At 44.5% G+C, this 19,618-nt stretch overlaps 1 protein-coding gene across 1 annotated transcript in view; it reads right to left on the reverse strand.

Moving 5' to 3' along the window:
- The window catches only part of LOC147113546 (coiled-coil and C2 domain-containing protein 2A-like), a 403,075-nt gene that overhangs the window by 257,139 nt on the left and 126,318 nt on the right, over positions 1-19,618 (reverse strand). The window contains exons 6-10 of the mRNA XM_085996133.1: positions 18,778-18,875; positions 18,205-18,345; positions 10,482-10,629; positions 4,690-4,913; positions 3,331-3,395 (exon numbers count right to left, since the gene is read on the reverse strand). Coding sequence (XP_085852259.1) covers positions 3,331-3,395; positions 4,690-4,913; positions 10,482-10,629; positions 18,205-18,345; positions 18,778-18,875 — 676 coding nt within the window. The remainder of the gene's footprint in view (positions 1-3,330; positions 3,396-4,689; positions 4,914-10,481; positions 10,630-18,204; positions 18,346-18,777; positions 18,876-19,618) is intronic.

Consider the following 19,618-nt stretch of genomic DNA (forward strand, 5'->3'; position numbering starts at 1 on the left):
GGCCTGAGCGGGGGAGCAGTGATTGCTTCTCCGTCAGGCCAAAACTGTCGGAAGGGGGATCGTCGACCAGAACGATCTGGTAGAGCAGGTAAGTCTTTTGATTTTTTAGGTGTCCTTGTAAGCCAGGTGGAAAAGGGAGCTCCTCCGGGCCCCACAAAGTAGCCTTGAGACTCCCTTGCCACAGTTATCCCACTGCTTCAGATCACATCCAGACCCCCTCGTCCCCGATCACATCCAGAGACCCCACTCCCCCCCCCCCGCCACACCCCCAATCGTGTCCAGAACACACACCTACTGCTCATTTGACTGCCGGGGACTGATCCTGTGGGTCCTCGGATGCAGTCTCCTGTCGTTGAATTCTCGCTCCCGCCTGCTGTACAGGTAGTGGATTTGGCCAGGTACGAGCGGGTCACTGGGAAGATTTATGGAAATGAGGCCCGGCCGTTAAGATCAGCCAAGCTTCCACGTCCCCAGACTCCCTGGGTGCACCGCCAGTCGGTGGCTAGCAAACGGAATTTGAGGCGGGCACCAAAGACAATGGGGGAAAAATTCAGTTGGTTTGTGCCTCCCGTTAACGCCTTAAGAGGGCGCTAATGTGGCGCAAAGCAACTAGCGCCTGTTTGCGCCGCTCATGAAATTGACTAGACATTTTGCGGCGGCGCTAAACACTACTGCCACGATCTCCTGCGCCCGCAGATCGTGACGTCAGTCGAGCGTGCAATGCCCTGGACCAGATATTGAGTGGCGCCCCCTGTCTTACCGCCTGCGTCTACCAACGACAGGTTGAGGGGAGCGTATTGCAGTCGGGAAGGGACTGGCGGAGTGCTATTTAAAGGCGACTGCTTCCTGCCTTTTTTTGTTGGCGAAATTTTTTCACCACGCATTCTGAGTGAGAGAGAGAGACTGCAGGAGATATTCAAAGCTGTGTTGAGGAGTTTTGGGTACTGAGCAGCACTTTGCAGGTTCTTTTTTATTTGATCTTCCTTGCATCGATTTAGAAGAGACTATGGGGGCTACACTCTGAGCTCTTTCCTGGGCCTCTCCATTGTTCTTTCCAACAGATTTGAGGTACAGGTCTCTCCAGGCCTAGATTCAAGGCTGCAATGAGCAGGGTGTGGATGGAGAGCAAGATCGACCCAATCCCCTTTAAGAACTGGCCGGCGACAGTGTATCTGTGTTCCATCGCTGACTGACATCACATGAGCTTCGCCAGTGCTCTGAGTTAGCACCTCGCTCCTCGGCCTTTGCGCCTTAAGACAGGTGTGCAGCGCCTGATTTACTGTTCCAATCACCTCCAGGGGCGATAAAAGCCAAGTTTGCAGTCGGAGGCGATAATTAGCGCCAGGCGCTAAACTTTGCGCCCGGCCGATAATCGCGCCTCAAACGGGGCGATACTGAATTTCTCCCTCAATGGCTTCAGTCTTCCCAATATTTGGAGGAAACTTCTGCTCATCCAATACAGGATGTTGGATAAGCAGCGTGACACAATGCATTGCTCAATTCAAATGGTAGAATGGAAAATGTTAGCATGCTAAGGAGAAACAAATGCAGATACAACATACTATATTATTCTTAAACCTTTTTAGATGCACATGGGAATTCTTTATTCAATTTAAAATTGTTCTGTGCATTTCTCTGATGTTATTTTATGATAGTTAACCTTAGTAATTTAAAGAAAATTATTTGTGCATCTGCATTATGAAACTATATTAATATCAGATGGAAAATTCGAGGGAGCTGGCCCATGATTTCTCAATATACACTCCCGGAAGGTAAAGCTCCCTGCTGGGAATGGTATTTGCAAATTTGGCCTTTATGTCTACAGAAGTGTATATATATCATGAAACTTCCAAAGACCATTTATCACTCAAACGGCCAATGGCTATTATTTCATGGAAGATATTTTCTTATTCTTCAGAATCAAATATTCTTCATGAATGAGAATTACACTACAGATTTTAAGAAGAATTTAAAGCATTTCTATTAACAGTACCATATAATTAGCTTAGAAATTACTGCCAGCATTACAAAGAATACTTGCACTATTTGTGAGTTACATGGAAGTAATATCTGAACTGCATTACTTCTGAAGTGTAATCACTGTTGTAATGTAGGAACCGTGGCAACCAATTTGTGCACAGCAAGGTCCCACAACAGCACTGTAATAATGACCAGATAATCTGTTTTTAGCTGTTGGTTGAGGAATAAATATTGGCCGGGAGAACTTCCCTGATCTGCGAAATAGTGCCATGGGTTCCTTTAATTCCACCTGAGGTGGCAGACTTGGGTTAACGTTTCATCTGAAAGGTGGCACCTCTGACATTGCAGCACTCCTTCAGTACTGCGCTAGAGTTTTGACACTCCAGTACAATACTGAGACAGTGCTGCACTGTCGGAGGCTGAGGATAAGCAGGGAAGTTGTGAGAGAGCTGTGCCATTTGTCTCATGAAGGCTGCCATAAATGATCAACCATCCATATGACACTGTCGGTGGACATCAAAGACACCAGGACCCTCAATTTTTAAATGTCAGGCTCCTTTCAAATTATCCCTAATGATTTCTGAAAGTTTTCTGTCCACAAGTGTATTATTTGGCATATCAACAACTTCATCACTTTCGCCACTGGCAAGCATCATCATGATTTGACAACACAATGCTAACAGGTCTATTGCCTTTCCAAGAATCCAGAATTTCATTAATGGAACCCACATTGCCATTTGGGATCTGTTCACACTACTGTGCCATGTATGAACTATCGGAGATTTGATTCTATCAATTTTAGCTAGCATGCAACCACCAATGCAGAGTAATTCAGGTGTATATCTGCTTCATTGGGAGAATGCCTTCATTTTAAGGTAATCATCTGTGCCACACTTAAGAGGAAGGAGGAGAAGGAAGGATGACTCCTGGGAGACCAAGGTTACCATCTGCAGCCATAAATCATGACACACTTGTACCACCCATTAACAGAAAAAGAGTTGTGGCTGTGACAAGGCTCAGGCCACAACCAGAATGGTGGCCAAACATACCCCTTCTAACTTAAAGCAGTGCTTTATTGGTTAAAAAACATTCAAAGCACTGCTTTATGTGCCTCATATTACAGCTTCCCCAAAGCACATAAAAGTTCGTCTAGTGGAGTGGCAAGATCAAAAATGAAGGCTAGCATTAAGCAGCCATTTAAACCCATCCAAAGTACAGGGAAGAGCAGTGCAGCTGTTAACAATGTAATATTTATGCCATAGAGGCTGTTAGATGAAGGAACACCAAGTTTGATGAGTCAAATAAGGGAATACATTTTATGGTAGGAATAGTCACCCTTCCCAGTAGTACCTGTTGCATCAGGCATGGGAGGAAACTGCTGGAAGGTGTCAGTGCATTCTTCCAAACCTAGCAGACTGCTCCATTAAAAAAAATTATGGGTTAACAATCATGCGTTGTATCATTTAAAAGTTGAAACAAAGCAGCACGGTGGCACAGTGGTTAGCACTGTTGCCTCACAGCGCCAGGGACCCGGGTTCAAATCCAGCCTCGGGTGACTGTCTGTGTGGAGTTTGCACATTCTCCCCGTGTTTGCGTGGGTTTCCTCCGGGTGCTCCGGTTTCCTCCCACAGTCCAAAGATATGCGGGTTAGGTTGACTGGCCATGATAAAAAATTGGCCCTTAGTGTTAGGGGGGATTAAATATGTGGGGTTACGGGGATAGGGCTTGGGTGGGATGGCTGTCGGTGTAGGGACCGGGTGCTAGGGTTTAGATGATCAGCCATGACCTCGTTGAATGGCGGAGCAGGCTCGAAGGGCCGAATGGCCTACTTGTGCTTCTATCTTCTATGTTTCTATACTCGGTTAATCATTATTACCTCCCCAACAATTTCTAGGATATTAGGGTCAATTTTCCTGCCCCGTTGCGCTCGGGCTGTAGGGAGAGTGTTGCAGCTGTCAAGGCCTCTCTGCATCTGATTTTTGTGTCCAGCAGCATTTGCATGGCCGAGGAAGGGCCTTACACTGGAAAAAGGGGTAGAAGCAGGAGCTAATCTGCACATGTCAGAAGCATGTAGCTCGGGTCCCAGCTGCTGTTCTCCAGCAGCAGCAGCAAGAAAGCCCCAAGGCCTGAAGATCCTGTGGAAAATGAATTAAAAAATGACCCTACCTGCTGCTGTAATACTCTTGCTTGCTTCTGGACCTCCCAGACCTTACACCCATCTGAGGAGGTTCCCTGGCACAAGTCCCGCAGCCTGCTTTTTGGAGAACTCTTGTGTCTGGGTACTCTATGGATGTAACCTCGGGAAGGTGAGGCACAAGACCTAGGAACACCTCCTCCTGCCTCATTATCCTAGCAACACTGGCCCTACACCTATTGGAGACACAGGTTCAAGCCCACTCATTTAGCAAAGTTCCAGAAATATTGGGGCAATGTAAATGGGACAGAGACTTGATGTAACAGGTCTCCACTGTCTTTTACTCTCTGTAGAGCCTGGGAGCTGAGCTTTCCTCGGGCACTACAGAGAGGAATATCAGCCCTATTGTGGTTTACTATTTGCTTTGGAGGTAAAACTTTTTAAAATTAGTCTTCTTTTTTCCAGATTATATGCAAATTGCCTAAATTTCAAGTATTTTAGTAGCCAAATTACCATATAATTGAACAGTCAAGGAAACTGTGTATTAACTAAGAGAACACAGCTACAACTAATACCCAGAGCACTTTGAGGTCGGTGTTACATCCACAGTCAGTGATAGTTTAGGAATTAGAATAGGCTTTTCTCGTTGCCTATGAATCCATGCGCTTCTTTTTTTTATCATATCTTCCACTGTTGCTCGATCAGTTGGAGTAGGAAGCTTTGGAGGCTTTCTAGGGTCATAGTCAGTATAGTCACTGACTAATTCATCTTCTTCCATAAGTTTTCTTCCTTTGGTTTTCTAGCAACATTCAAAAATAAGTGTTTACAGCTGGGGTTTAGTTTGTCTTATAACTGAAAATGTAACTATTTCATTATCTGTTATGTAGTGACTGAACATATCAAGTAGTGGAGCACCAGCCAACTAATTTAATGGTGGGAGACTTAAGTTCCAAGGTTACAAATCTTTCTAGTCTGTTTTCCTATAGCAAGCAGATTTAAGGCTTATAAAACTAGAACCCACATTGAGAAACACTGGCCACTTCTTGATGGGAAGCACTAGGATGCATCTGAAATTGTTCATGGAGAACAAAATCCTGTCCATGCAATATTTAAATAAACTGAGAAGCTGTCAATAGATTAATATACACAAAAAAAATATTTTTAAATGAGTTAAATGTCACCAGCTGTATTGAAACCATATTGAAATAAACTTTCTTATGAATAATAACATTTTCCAGTTTTCTTTCTCACTGTCACACACAGATGCAAAAGCCCAGATAGTGTAGTCAAAGAGCTATGCCACCAGAAGTGCAGCAGGGTGGGACATCTGCCTTATCCCAAATCCTGGTAATGATGTAACTTGCATAATGGGGAAAGCACCTATCCCATTTATAATGCTATTGGGTTATCCATCCTGTGGGGGCACTGACATTTCAGAGCAACACTTTGCAGCTCCATCCAGGGATAGGGCTGGGTGATGCAGAGGCCAGTCTAGTGTTAATATCCAAAGGGAAAAATTATGTGCTCACTGCACCCTGGTTGTTGTACCTTTGTGATACAGTATTCTGGGCCAATATATGGCCATACCTACACATATTGGCAAATGCATCTGCTTCATACAAGGGTACATGTGGGATGTAACTAGCAGAATTTCTGAGAAGCCCAGTATCCTGTCAGTCCTGCCTCCAATGTGAAGGCATGATGAAGGCAACAGCAGCCAACTTCCTGGCACCAGGGGTGGTTCTGTTGCACAGGACGGGAGGAAAAAGAGGGGTAGAGCTATAGTAATAGGGGATTCTATTGTAAGGGGAATAGATAGGCGTTTCTGCGACCGCAAACAAGACTCCAGGATGGTGTGTTGCCTCCCTGGTGCAAGGGTCAAGGATGTCTCAGAGCAGCTGAAGAACATTTTGGAAGGGGAGGGTGAACAGCCAGTTGTCGTGGTGCATATAGGTACCAACGATATAGGTAAAAAACAGGATGAGGTCCTAAAAGCTGAATACAGGGAGTTAGGAGGTAAATTAAAAAATAGGACCTCAAAGGTAGTAATCTCAGGATTGCTACCAGTGCCATGTGCTAGTCAGAGTAGAAATAGAAGGATATTTCAGATGAATACATGGCTAGAGGAATGGTGCAAGGGGGAGGGATTCAAATTCCTAGGACATTGGAACCAGTTCTGGGGGAGGTGGGACCAGTACAAACCAGACGGTTTGCACCTGGGCAGGACCGGAACCGATGTCCTAGGGGGAGTGTTTGCTAGTGCTCTGGCGGAGGGTTTAAACTAAAATGGCAGGGGGTTGGGAACCTGAGCAGTGAAACAGAGGAAAGGGAAACAAGGATAGAAGCAAAAGACAGGAAGGAGAAAAACAAAGGTGGCAATCAGAGAAATCAAGGGTTTAAATCAAACATGGCCACAGTAAATAATAATTCTAAAAGGTTTAAGAGCGTTAAAAAAACAAGCCTGAAGGCTTTGTGTCTTAATGCAAGAAGCATTCGTAATAAGGTGGATGAATTAGCTGCGCAAATAGAGGTAAACGAATATGATAGGATTGGGATTACGGAAACATGGCTCCAGGGTGGCCAAGGCTGGGAACTCAACATCCAGGGGTATTCAGTATTCAGGAAAGATAGGCAAAAAGGAAAAGGAGGCGGGGTAGCATTGCTGGTTAAAGAGGGGATTAACACAATTGTAAGGAAGGATATTGGCCTTGACGATGTGGAATCTGTATGGGTAGAACTGAGAAATACCATGGGGCAGAAAATGTTAGTAGAAGTGGTATATAGACCTCCAAACAGTAATGCGGAGGTCGGGGATGGCATTAAAAGGGAAATTAGAGAAGCGTGCAATAAGAGCACAGCAGTCATCATGGGTGACTTTAATCTACATATAGATTGGGCTAACCAAATTAGTAACAATACTGTGGAGGAGGAATTCCTGGAGTGTATACGGGATGGTTTCCTGGACCAATATGTCGAGGAACCAACTAGAGATCAGGCCATCTTAGACTGGGTATTATGTAATGAGAAAGGATGAATTAGCAATCTTGTTGTGCGAGGCCCCTTGGGTCGGAGCGGTCATAATATGATAGAATTCTTCATTAAGATGGAGAGTGAAGTAGTTGACTCAGAGACTAGGGTCCTGAATTTAAATAAAGGAAACTACGATGCTATGAGGCGCGAGTTGGGTAGGATTGATTGGGGAATGTCACTCAAAGGGTTGACGGTGGATAGGCAATGGCAAACATTAAAAGATTGCATGGATGAACTACAGAATTTGTTCATCCCAGTTTGGCATAAAAATAAAACAAAAAAGGTGACTCAACCGTGGCTAACAAGGGAAATTAGGGATAGCATAAGATCCAAGGAGAGGACATATAAATTGGCCAGAAAAAGCAGTAAATCTGAGGATTGGGAGCTGTTTAGGATTCAACAAAGGAGGACAAAGGGATTAATTAAGAAGGGGAAGATAGAGTATGAGAGTAAGCTTGCAGGGAACATAAAAACTGACTGTAAAAGCTTTTATAGATATGTGAAGAGAAAAAGATTGGTGAAGTCAAGCGTAGGTCCCTTGCAGTCAGAATCAGGGGAATTTATAATGGGGAACAAAGAAATGGCAGACCAATTAAATACATACTTTGGTTCTGTCTTCACAAAGGAGGACACAAATAACCGCCCAGAGATGTCGGGGAACATAGGGTCTAATGAGAGGGAGGAACTGAAAGAAATCAGTATTTGTAGGGAAATGGTGTTGGGGAAATTGACGGGATTGAAGGCCGATAAATCCCCGGGGCCTGATAATCTACATCCTAGGGTACTTAAGGAAGTGTCCCTAGAAATAGTAGATGCATTGCTGGTCATCTTCCAAAATTCTATAGACTCTGGAACAGTACCCATGGAGTGGAGGGTAGCTAATGTTACCCCACTATTCAAAAAAGGTGGTAGAGAGAACACAGGGAATTATAGACCGGTAAGCCTGACATCGGTAGTGGGGAAAATGCTAGAGTCCATTGTAAAAGATGTAATAGCAGAGCACTTGGAAAACAGTGACAGGATCGGACAAAGTCAACATGGATTCACAAAAGGTAAATCGTGCTTGACTAATCTACTGGAATTTTTTGAGGATGTAACTGGTAAAATAGATAAGGGAGAACCGGTGGATGTGGTGTATTTGGACTTTCAGAAGGCTTTCAATAAGGTCCCGCATAAGAGATTAGCGTGTAAAGTTAAGGCACATGGGATTGGGGGCAAGGTATTGACTTGGATCGAGAACTGTTTGGCAGACAGAAAGCAAAGAGTTGGAATAAACGGGTCTTTTCCGAGTGGCAGGCAGTGACTAGTGGGGTACCGCAGCGATCGGTCCTAGGACCCCAGCTATTCACAATATATATTAATGATCTAGACGAGGGAACTAGATGTAATATCTCCAAGTTTGCAGACGACACAAAGCTGGGTGGGCGTGTGTGCTGTGAGGAGAATGCCAAGAAACTCCAGGATGATTTGGATAGGTTGGGTGATTGGGCAGAAGCATGGCAGATGCAATATAACGTGGATAAATGCGAGGTTATCCACTTTGGTGTCAAAAACAGGAAGGCAGATTATTACCTGAATGGCAATAGATTGGGAGAAGGGGGAAGTGCAACGAGACCTGGGTGTCCTTGTGCACCAGTCGCTGAAGGTAAGCATGCAGGTGCAGCAGGCGGTTAAGAAGGCAAATGGTATGTTGGCCTTCGTAGCAAGAGGGTTCGAGTACAGGAACAAGGATGTCTTACTGCAGTTGTACAGGGCCTTGGTGAGACCACACCTTAAGTATTGTGTGCAGTTTTGGTCGCCTTATCTGAGGAAGGATGTTCTTGCCATGGAGGGAGTGCAGCGAAGATTCACCAGGCTGATACCTGGGATGGCAGGAATGACATATGAGGAGAGATTGGGTCGATTGGGCTTATACTTGCTGGAGTTTAGAAGAATGAGAGGGGATCTCATTGAAACTTATAAAATTCTAACAGGACTAGACAGACTAGATGCAGGAAGGATGTTCCCGATGGCCGGGGAGTCCAGAACCAGGGGTCACAGTCTAAGGATAAGGGATAAGCCATTTAGGACAGAGATGAGGAGGAATTTCTTCACCCAGAGAGTGACGATCCTGTGGAATTCTCTACCACAGAAGGCAGTAGAGGCCAATTCATTAAATATATTCAGAACGGAGTTAGATATATTTCTTAAGGCTAAAGGGATCAAGGGATATGGGGAGAAAGCAGGGACAGGGTACTGAATTTGGATGATCAGCCATGATCTCATTGAATGGCGGAGCAGGCTCGAGGGGCCGAATGGCCTACTCCTGCTCCTATCTTCTATGTATCTATGTAAATTTCTCAAAGGGGCAGAAAGATGGCAGAAATGGGTTTTACCCCAAATTCCAACTCCCTCCCCCACGTGCAGATTGCATGGATTCTGCAGCAAAAACAGATTGGAATTTCTGATCCAAAAATCAAAACAGTAACTGGGATATCAAGCAGTTATCAGAACATGCATGTCAAAATTTGAAAATCTGTCCACCATATGCTTGCCTTAGTCAAGTTCAAATTATATGAAATAGTCAGTGCTGTGGATTTCACTCAGCAAATGAGGCAGCATTTACGGAAAGAGAAACAGAGTTTCACGTTCTGATGAAAGGTCATCTCATCGAGCTGAAACGTTAACTCTGCTTCTCTCTTCACAGATGATGCCTGGCTTGCTGAGCACTTCCAGCATTTTATGTTCTATCACTCAGCTAATGATTGGGAGGAGGTCGACAGGGCAGGCCATACGTGGCCATGTGAGAGTTATCTTGTATACCTAGCGGCTCCGCCACAAAAGGTAGATGACACCAACGTTCCCGTTAAGCCGCGCAGCGTACGGCAATCTGGAGGTCCTGCGCAGGCTACTTATCATCTCTTACATGGAAGAATCCACTCATGCGCAAAAATAAGAATGGCCCGTGCAGCCAGTTAAAGGGATCAGCTATGATCTTCGAAGATCAGCCATGATCTTACTGAATGGCGGAGAAGGCGCGAGGGGCCGAATGGCCTACTCCTGCTCCTATTTCTTATGCTCTTATGATCACTTCTATAGTGCTAGATTTACCACCTAACCGTGGCAATGTACCAGTTGAACCAAAAAAAGCTAATTCAGATATATCAGTCCACTGCAAGCACACTTCCGATTAGCCTGCTATGGATAAAATCTTAATCCTCCTACCTACAGGAAGCCAAAAAAAGAGGAATAGGTTACATTAAAAAAAATCACTATGCTTTTTCACCCTATACATACGTCTTAAGTGTGAACATCATTAATTCTATATATTCCTAATTTTGGGGGTGTAATTATATACCTGTTTGTTTTGCCAAATTTGCAATTTTTCATTGTACATCTCCATTTCTTTCCGAAATTCTTCCTGAAGTTCTTGTTCTAGTTCAATTACTTCTGCAATGTACTCCACTTCACATTGCTTTCTAAATGTTTTATAATTCGCTTCCAACCTGTTTGCAACACAAGTCCTTCACTTACTATATGCTGATAAGAATTATTGCATTTTAAATATTGCAGGTAATATTTCTAATAAAGAAAAATATCTTCAACTTATACTAACTGCACTTTTATTATTTTATTTTGCGGAGTGATTATTTGTATGAGCAAATTTAAATCGTTCTGCGCATGCACACCGTGTGGGGGTGGAGCCTAAACACCATCCCGGCCCCACCGGAACCGCGCATGCGCACCGGAGGCTCCATGCACGCTGGAGCCTAGCTACAGGGCTGCGGCCTGAACCATGCTTTCCTTGCTGTGGACAAGGTCGGGGAATCGGAGTGGGGAAGAGGACAGGGGATTGGAGGGGGGATCGGAGAGGGGAGAGGAGCTTGGGTGGGGAGGAGAAGGTCAGGAGCTCGGCGGGGGAGGGGGGAGGGGAGGAGGAGAAGGTCAAGAACTCGGGGGGGAGGAGGAGGTCACGAACTGGGGGGGAGAGAGGTTAGGAACTGGGGGGTGGAGAGATGGTCAGGAACTGGGGGGGAAAGAACGTCAGGAACTGGAGGCAGAGAGAAGATCAGGAACTGGGGGAGAGAGATCAGGAACTGGGGGGGGAGAGAAGGTCAGGAACTGGGGGCGTGGAGAAGACCAGGAACTGGGGGGAGAGAAGTCAGGAACTCGGCGGGGGGGGGGGGGGGGGGAAGAGGTCAGGAACTCGAAGAGAAGGTCAGGAACTCGGGGGAGGTGGAAGAGAAGGTCAGGAACTCGGGGGGGGGGGGGGGAGGTGGAAGAGAAGGTCAGGAACTCAGGGGGGGGGGGCGGGGAGATGGTCAGGAACCCGGGGGGGGGGGGTGGGGAGAGAAGGTCAGGAACTGGGGGAGAAGGTCAGGAACTCGGCGGGGGTGTCAGAGACGGTCAGGAACTCGGCGGGGGGAGGAAGAGAAGATCAGGAAGTGGGGGGGAGGTCAGGAACTTGGGGGCGGGAAGAGCACGGAGAAAACAGTGGAAATGGAGAGGAACGTGATCCAGGTCAAAAGACGTGGGGGCCAGGGATGAGAGCGAGAATGTGATGCAGATGGGCAGACAGATCACGTTCTCCCCATTCTGTTAGACATGGATCACATTCTTCCAATCCCATCCTCTTTACACCTGTACCATGTTCTCCCTCTCCTTCCCCCAGACCTGCATCACGCTCGTGACTATAAACAGCAGTGAGTTGATTTCTCAGAAAGCACGGGCAAGTGACATCATTGGACTGGAAGAAATCCAGAAGTCATGACACTGTCACTATTCACTTTGTACCCAATAAACCTGTTAACAATCCGTGACCCACACACAAGGCCCCATCAGTCACCGCAGCTCGAGTGTTTAGTTTGACGGAGTGATTAGTGTGGGTACTTCTGGTTTTCGGTTGACCCATGATGTCATCCTACGCATGAGCCGGGCCACTCGATGATGTCATTCCCAGCACATGCTAAAAATCTATGGTTCTGCTAATGATGTCACTTGCAATGACATCACCCTCACCTGTTCTTGTTGAATGAAATGCACCTCACTAAACCAACCTTTCAGCTCAAATTATATAAAATAGTCACTGCTGTGGATTTCACTCAGCAAATTAGGCAGCATTTACGGAAAGAGAAACAGTTTCACGTTCTGATGAAAGGTTATCAAGCTGAAACGTTAACTCTGTTCTCTCCACAGATGATGCCTGACTTGCTGAGCACTTTCAGCATTTTATGTTATATCACTCAACTGATGATTGGGAGGAGGTCGACAGGGCAGGCCAGGTAAGAGTTATCTTGTATATCTAGCGACCCCTCCACATTAAAAGGTAGATGCCACCAACGTTCGCGTTAAGCCGCACGGCGGTCTGGAGGTCCCGCGCAGGCTGCTCACTGTCTTTTACATGGAAGGTGCAAAAATAAGAATGGGCCGCGCAGCCAGTTAAAAGGACTGCACATGCAAAAACAAATTAGAGGGAATATTGGATGCCACTGTCATGGCTGCACTGGAGCAGTCTGCCTGTTACAATGACTGGATCAAATTACACATTGGCAAAGACATTGAATTACTCTCCAGCAGGCAGAATCAAATTACACATTCCAGACAAACTGTTGGGTGTGTCTTGTCCTCCAAGAGGACCAGTCAGAACAACACAAAAGCAAAATACTGCAGATGCTGGAAATCTGAAATAGAAACAGAAATACTGGAAATACTCAGCAGATCAGGCAGCATCTGTGGAGAAACAGCGTTAACGTTTCAGGTGGATGACCTTTCATCAGAACTGGAAAAAGTTAAGAGTTGTAACAGATTTTAAGCAAGTGCAGGGGCAGGGGAAGGGGGAAAGGGGAGGAAAGAACAAAAGAGAAGGTCTGTGATAGGGTGGAGGGCAGGAGTAATTAAATGACAAAAGGTATGATTGTACAAAGCAAAAGGAGATGGTAATGGGACAGGTAAAAAAACAAAAGATGAGTCTAGAAGAGGTGTAAATGGGAATGGCAGAAATATCAACAGCTGCCATCTGAAAAAATGGGGGCAGAGGTTACGGTCTGAAATTGTTGAACTCGATGTTGAGTCCAGAAGGCTGTAAAGTGCCTAATCGAAAGATGAGGTGTTGTTCCTCAAGCTTACGCTGAGCTTCGTTGGAACAGTGGAGCAGGCCGAAGACAGAGAGGTCAGAGTGGGAGTGGAGCGGAGAATTAAAGTGACAGGTGACCAGAAGCTCGGGGTCACGCTTACAGACTGAACGGCATTGTGAGCAGCGAATACAGTATACTAAATTGCAAGAAGTACAAGTAAATCACTGTTTCACCTGGAAGGTGTGTTTTGGGCCCTGGACAGTTGGAAGGGAGGAGGTAAAAGGGCAGGTGTTGCATCTCCTACTCTTGCACGGGAAGGTGCCGTGGGAAGGGGACGGGGTGTTGCAGGTGATTGAGGAGTGAACCAGGATGACCAGTCAGAAATCTGGTCCAACCCACTTGTGGTGCAAATAAACACAGCCTTTATTTTGTTACTGGGAATCATCTGCTTCCTGAAACCTGCAATTTCAAAAGGCATGTTAGGTTGCATTTCTTCTGTCTTCAAAAACTACCTGGAGATCAATCAATCTACTTCACAACTGATAATCCCAGAATTACTTTCCCAGTCATGTGCTACAATAGATAAGGACAGGAATATTAGGGAAATCAATGCATAGCTAAAGATGTGATGTCAGGAAGAGAGATTCCACTTCGTTGGGCATTAGCACCTGTCTGGTACAGATGGACCATATTCTGTGAAGATGGGCAGGGAAGGTGCCAGTATATAGGCAAAATGGCTAAATGGGGAAAGTGATGAGGTCTTGAAACTCGGATGGGGGGGGGTTGCTGGGAACATAAAACTAACCAGGATCAGTTAATAGTGAAGGGAGAAATAGATGATAATATTCATGTGGAAAACAATTTGGAAAAAGAGATATGGAGTAGAGGAATAAAATCAAATGGAATAGTAATAAACAGAGAAAAGACTGAAGTAAAGATAGAGGGTAGCCTAGCAAAAAAAAACATGGAAAAATGAGTAGTGTTTAAAAAAAAGGTTAAAATGCATTTACTGAAATGCACAATGTGGGAAATCAACTGGGGGAACTAGTAGTAATTAATTTACAGAACAATTTAAACTTAATAGCACTAACAGAAACTTGGCTGAAAACTGGACAAGAGTGGAAAATCGGGTAGAAGCCAGAAAAATAGGATAAAAGTCACTTCTCCCGGTTTCTGACATTTAAATGCTTTCCTGAGTTCCTTCACACTTTTTGGCTCTTCCTGCGATCTGTCCACCGAGTCCACTGGGTGAAAATGTTTACATCTGCTCACATAGATAATGACCCCACTAAGGGTGGCACAGACAGCAGCAGAGGAATGCTATAATGAGGCACATGCTTCTACAAGTTTGGTCATTGAGAGGGCCATCATGACCTTAAAGGCATTCAGACCCTAATTTGCATATTCAAGGAGCCTGCCACCTGTTTTAGGCGTTTGCCCAGGATGCATAAAAAATGATCCCCACAAATTTGGCAATGGGACCAAAGCCTGTACAGATTGGACGCAGGTCATCTCACTGGTAAATTGTTATGCTTCGCGCCCATTTTACACACAAAAAACAGACACAAGACATACCAATTTCTACCCCATAGAGTGTGAATAAACTTTGCTGGTCATCAGTGGTTAGCACTGTTGCCTCACAGCGCCAGGGACCCGGGTTCGAATCCAGCCTCGGGCGACTGTCTGTGTGGAGTTTGCACATTCTCCCTGTGTTTGCGTGGGTTTCCTCCGGGTGCTCCGGTTTCCTCCCACAGTCCAAAGATGTGCGGGTTAGGTTGATTGGCTATGATAAATTGACCCTTAGTGTTAGGGGGATTAAATACGTGGGGTTACGGGGATAGGGTGGGATATGTGTTGGTGTAGGGGTTACGGGGATCGGGTGGGATATGTGTCGGTGCAGGCTCGATGGGCCAAAAATGGCCTCTATCTGCACTGTGGGGTTTCTGTGATTCTGTGATTCACAAGGATTACTTAATGGGAGCGATAACAGATGGCTGATTGCATGCAAAAACATCAGCGAGGCTTTCACGTCCTGAGGCTGTGAATAAAGGAACAGCTGCAGGATAAGAAGGAGAGTGTGAAGTGTCTCATGCTTCCTGGGGGAGGTTTCAGGGAAATAACATTTTGTGTGCAATAAAGGAAGGGCATGGTTGGTGTCAATGGTACGCATTAATTTAACTTAGCTTTGGGAAGAGTTGTCTCTGAGTTCTCTTGCCTTGACTGGCCTGATCAGGTCATTAGACTTCTTTCTGCATTAGTTAGCATTTCAGAGCATTTAGGATGTGGCACTCATTGCCTTTGCTACCTCCTTCCACTGGGCCTGGATAATTGCCATGGTAGATTTTCTTCCCTTTGTACCCAAAATTCTTGTAGATTTTGTGTCCATATCACTGCTAATAGGACCTCCATTGGTGTCTTGGTAAACTTTGAGGCTATGTGGCCCGATAAACCGGCCTCGCTCATCTACATCTTCAAACTGCTCAAAATGGCTGACCTTATACTTCCTGCTGTTGCAGTCATTTAAATGCTGCAATAGCACTGAATTTCCCTCCCACCCAAAGACTGGCTCCCAATAGACAATGCTAATAGTGCTGGGAGCCCACTCACAATCCTGCAAGGGGGGTGCGGTCACAGGAAAAGTAGGCAGGATCGCATTGGGGTCACCAGGGTCAGCAGAAGTGCTATTTTCACGCTAAACCCACTGTTGTGGAAAACCTAGTCTATTGTCTTCTGCCAGGCCAGCACACTTCATCATTCTTTTCTATTTTTACATTGAACCTTTGTTGTGGCCACTATTTTTTTCCTTCTCTCACACTAGTTACTTGTTTCATTTTATTTTCAAGAACTAAATCAAACAGTGCTTCTTTCTTTGTTGGACCAGAAACATACTGATCCAAGAAGCAGTAGTGCATGCATTCTAAATAGCATTGCCTTTACCCCTGTTTATCTACCTCAACTAGCCCAACCTAGTCCCGATCCTTCAGGCCCATCCCCAACCTGTCAAGATCCCAAGTCATTGCCAGCCCCATCCAATCACTTCTAAGGCCCACACAATCTGGGCAATTTTCTGCACTATGTTTTGTTTTGTGCTTGATTTGAACTGTAATAAAACTACAGTTGAAAAACAGGGTATAAAGGAAGGGCAGAAAAGAGGCATTAGCCAAATAGCTGCAGATGGGTCAGGTCATGATTCAGGGTCGATTGAGGAGCAGGCTTGATGGAAGTTCTTCTCAACCCACCCCTACACTGCTGCTACACCACAGAGTCTCTCTCCAGAATTATTACAACCTAGGGCTCCAACCCACCACCCTCACATCCAATGGTAATATACCTGGATGACTCTCCACAGGCTGCCAATCCCAGGATCCACTACCCCATTGCTGGAAGACCCTAGAATCCAACCCTTGCCAGATCCTGGGACCCATCCCCCCAAGTGTTGCCAGATCTTAGAACCCTCCCCACTCTAAAAATGCTGACAGATCCTTGGACATACACCACCCCCCACCCCGAAGCAAACTCCACATTCCCCTTCCACTATGCTGCCAAACACCATTTTCCCCATCCCTAATGCTGTCAAATCTCAGCACCCTCTCCCCAGTGGTGTCAAACTCCAGGAACACACGTGCATTGCTTCTTAACCTCAGAACGCCCGCTCCAGTGCTGCTAAACCCAGATCTCCATGCCAGTGCTGCGAAACCCCAAGACCCACATCCCAGTACTGATAAACACTGCACCACCCCTTAGTATTATCATAGATCAGTACCCCCAAATGCTGCTTTGTTCCATGACCCTCCCTCACCAGTGCTGCTAAACCTAAAGTACCTACCTCTAACCTGGTATATGTTGCCTGCCATCTTGCTGTATATACACCGTATTTATTGAAATCAGAGGGACAATACATTTGTTTATCTACCGGCACTGGGCTGGAAAACACTATTTTCCAAATATCAATCAGGAAACATTTACATGACTGTTTCTGGAGCAATCTCTTGCAAACATCTTTCCAAATGCTTAAAGACAACCATTGGAGAAGATTAAAAGACCTCCTTGAGGCTTATTGTTCTTTGCTCAAACACATCCACAGGCATTGTGTGAAGATGAGCTCCAACAGTAGGAGGCATGAAGCAATTGAGTAACAGTCACATCAGCTGCATTTCTGGACAATCATGTAGCTGTAGTTGCAAGCAATACCTCAGAAAGCAATTGGCTCAGTAGTTAGCCACCACTGCTATTCCTCTAGCTCAAGAACCACTGAGGAGTACAATGTCCACAGAAGTACATTGTCAGGGGTGAACAACAGTAAAACACATTGCAGCTTACACCACATGCACTCATTAACTAAATAAAATTATGTCACTTTTAATAGATTCTGCTATTCTTTTATTGTGCAGAAAAACATTAGTTGTCCAAAAGCCAAACCAACAAAGTAGCTATGTTGTCCTCTTTGGTGGCTGTCTCCTTATGCCCCTGATGCACTGAGATAACAGGAAATGGCTGCTTCGCCCATGTTGTTAGAAGGAAAACTTTATATCACTCTGTAAATGCTGTAAACTTTGAAATGTGGCCCTTTCCTTACACAACCGAATCACAGCTTTAATTGTGAGTAAAGAACTCAATTTTTGTTTCTCATCCCCAATGCAAGATTCCATAATTCTATCATGATTGCCCTTTAACAAGGCTTTAACGAGCAATTTTTTTGCAGGAGGGTAACTTTTGTAAACACATTTTAGCATAGCAAGAAAACAAAAAAGTTCAATACCATGTTCTAACCCTTAAACACAGGAAAATATGGCTTTTATATTGCTTAATTTATTAAAATTTTAGCTAATAAATTAGAAACTGTGCAATTCAAAATATTAATTACTACAAATTGACTTCTACAAGTTAAACTTATTTGCACGCAGTAAAATCAATAAGTGCGCACAGTAATGGTAAAACCTAATCTTCAAACCCAGCCTTTGAGCCAGTTAATTGTTAATTATGATTGGCATAATAAAATAAACTTACTCTTGCACTTGGAGCTTTATTGGTGTACTGGTACATTTTTTAAATTTCCGCAAAGATTTTATTTGTTTCCAGACCTTCAAAATGTTTGTTAGCAGAGTATGATCTTTTTCCTTTTCAACATTCAGAAGTCTCTTTGTTTCTCTAAAATACATAAATTGAGGCATGAGTATTGAATCTGATAGGGCACCAGTTCCCAACCTATGAATTGTAAACTCCTGAGAGATTGTGAGCACCCGCCCCGCCCCCATCAGTGAGTGAAGAACAGCAGCCAGGAGCCAAGAATATACCAGATGAGAGGGAAGAGGACTACAGGAGGAAGTAGAGTGCCTCAGGGAATTCAATTTAATCTGATGATATCTGATTTCAAAAGCATGTGAGAATTTGATAGAAATTAAATACAAAATAATGTAATCATTAGCTGAATAACTTCAAGGTTATTATGATCATGTTCAGAAATATTATGAACATACCTGTAGCTGATGAAGGATAATAAAAGCAGAAGAAATCAACATCTAAAATAAAGCCTCCATAAGGAAACACCAGTGTGAAGAACAAATATATTTGGATACATACCTCATTTGCTTCTTTAAGTCTTCAATTCTACTGAGATTTATAGAATTTACTTCCAAGTGTCTTTCTAAGCTCATTATTGCATTATTTAGTGTTTGAAGCTATGGAAAAACACAGGCATATATCACTAAATTAATTAAATCATTACATAGCTTTTCAAAACACATACCACTCTCTTAATTCTCTTATTCCATTCTTATATGCTTTAAATCTGTTAACCTATCAGCTATGGAAACAAATTTCCTCACCACTTATAAAGTGAATACAGGTCTGCTCCATGTATTTGGAGTTTGCAGTGAAGTTACTTTTATGGTTTCTTCCAATACATTTATCTTGCATTCATAACAAAAAGGCAGTTCCCATTAAGCAGAACAAATCTCCTTTGAACCAAAACCAGTGGCCTTATATTTCTTATAGTTTGTTACACAACAAGTTCATAATACAATGCTTTAATGGGGGAGCTGATTCCTAGTCAAACACGAGATGTAATTTTAACCGAATCCCACTGGCGGGAAACTGAATCAACCACGCATTTTGCACCCAGTCCAATTTTACTTTCCATTGAAGTCACCTCCTCAGCCCACTTGGCTGAGATAGAGAATGTAATGTGTAGGAAATCAGAGTGAACAATCATGATGTTACAGTACATCAGTGCATTCGAACGCACTGTCATGCAGTTAATTAAATCATGTCCACTGGTGGCCGATCTGATCCGGTCAGTTTCCTGCTGAGCAAGCTAGGTTAAAATTACACCTCATGGAGTCCAGGACCTAGTCTTTCTGCCTCCTGGCAATTTTTCAGGAAATCTCAGCCTTCCCCACCTCTGTACACATCATCCCATTTC

Source organism: Somniosus microcephalus, chromosome 8, assembly GCF_052327205.1.
Source record: "Somniosus microcephalus isolate GS21.2 chromosome 8, FLI_Smic_1.0, whole genome shotgun sequence".
Lineage (NCBI taxonomy): Eukaryota > Metazoa > Chordata > Chondrichthyes > Squaliformes > Somniosidae > Somniosus > Somniosus microcephalus.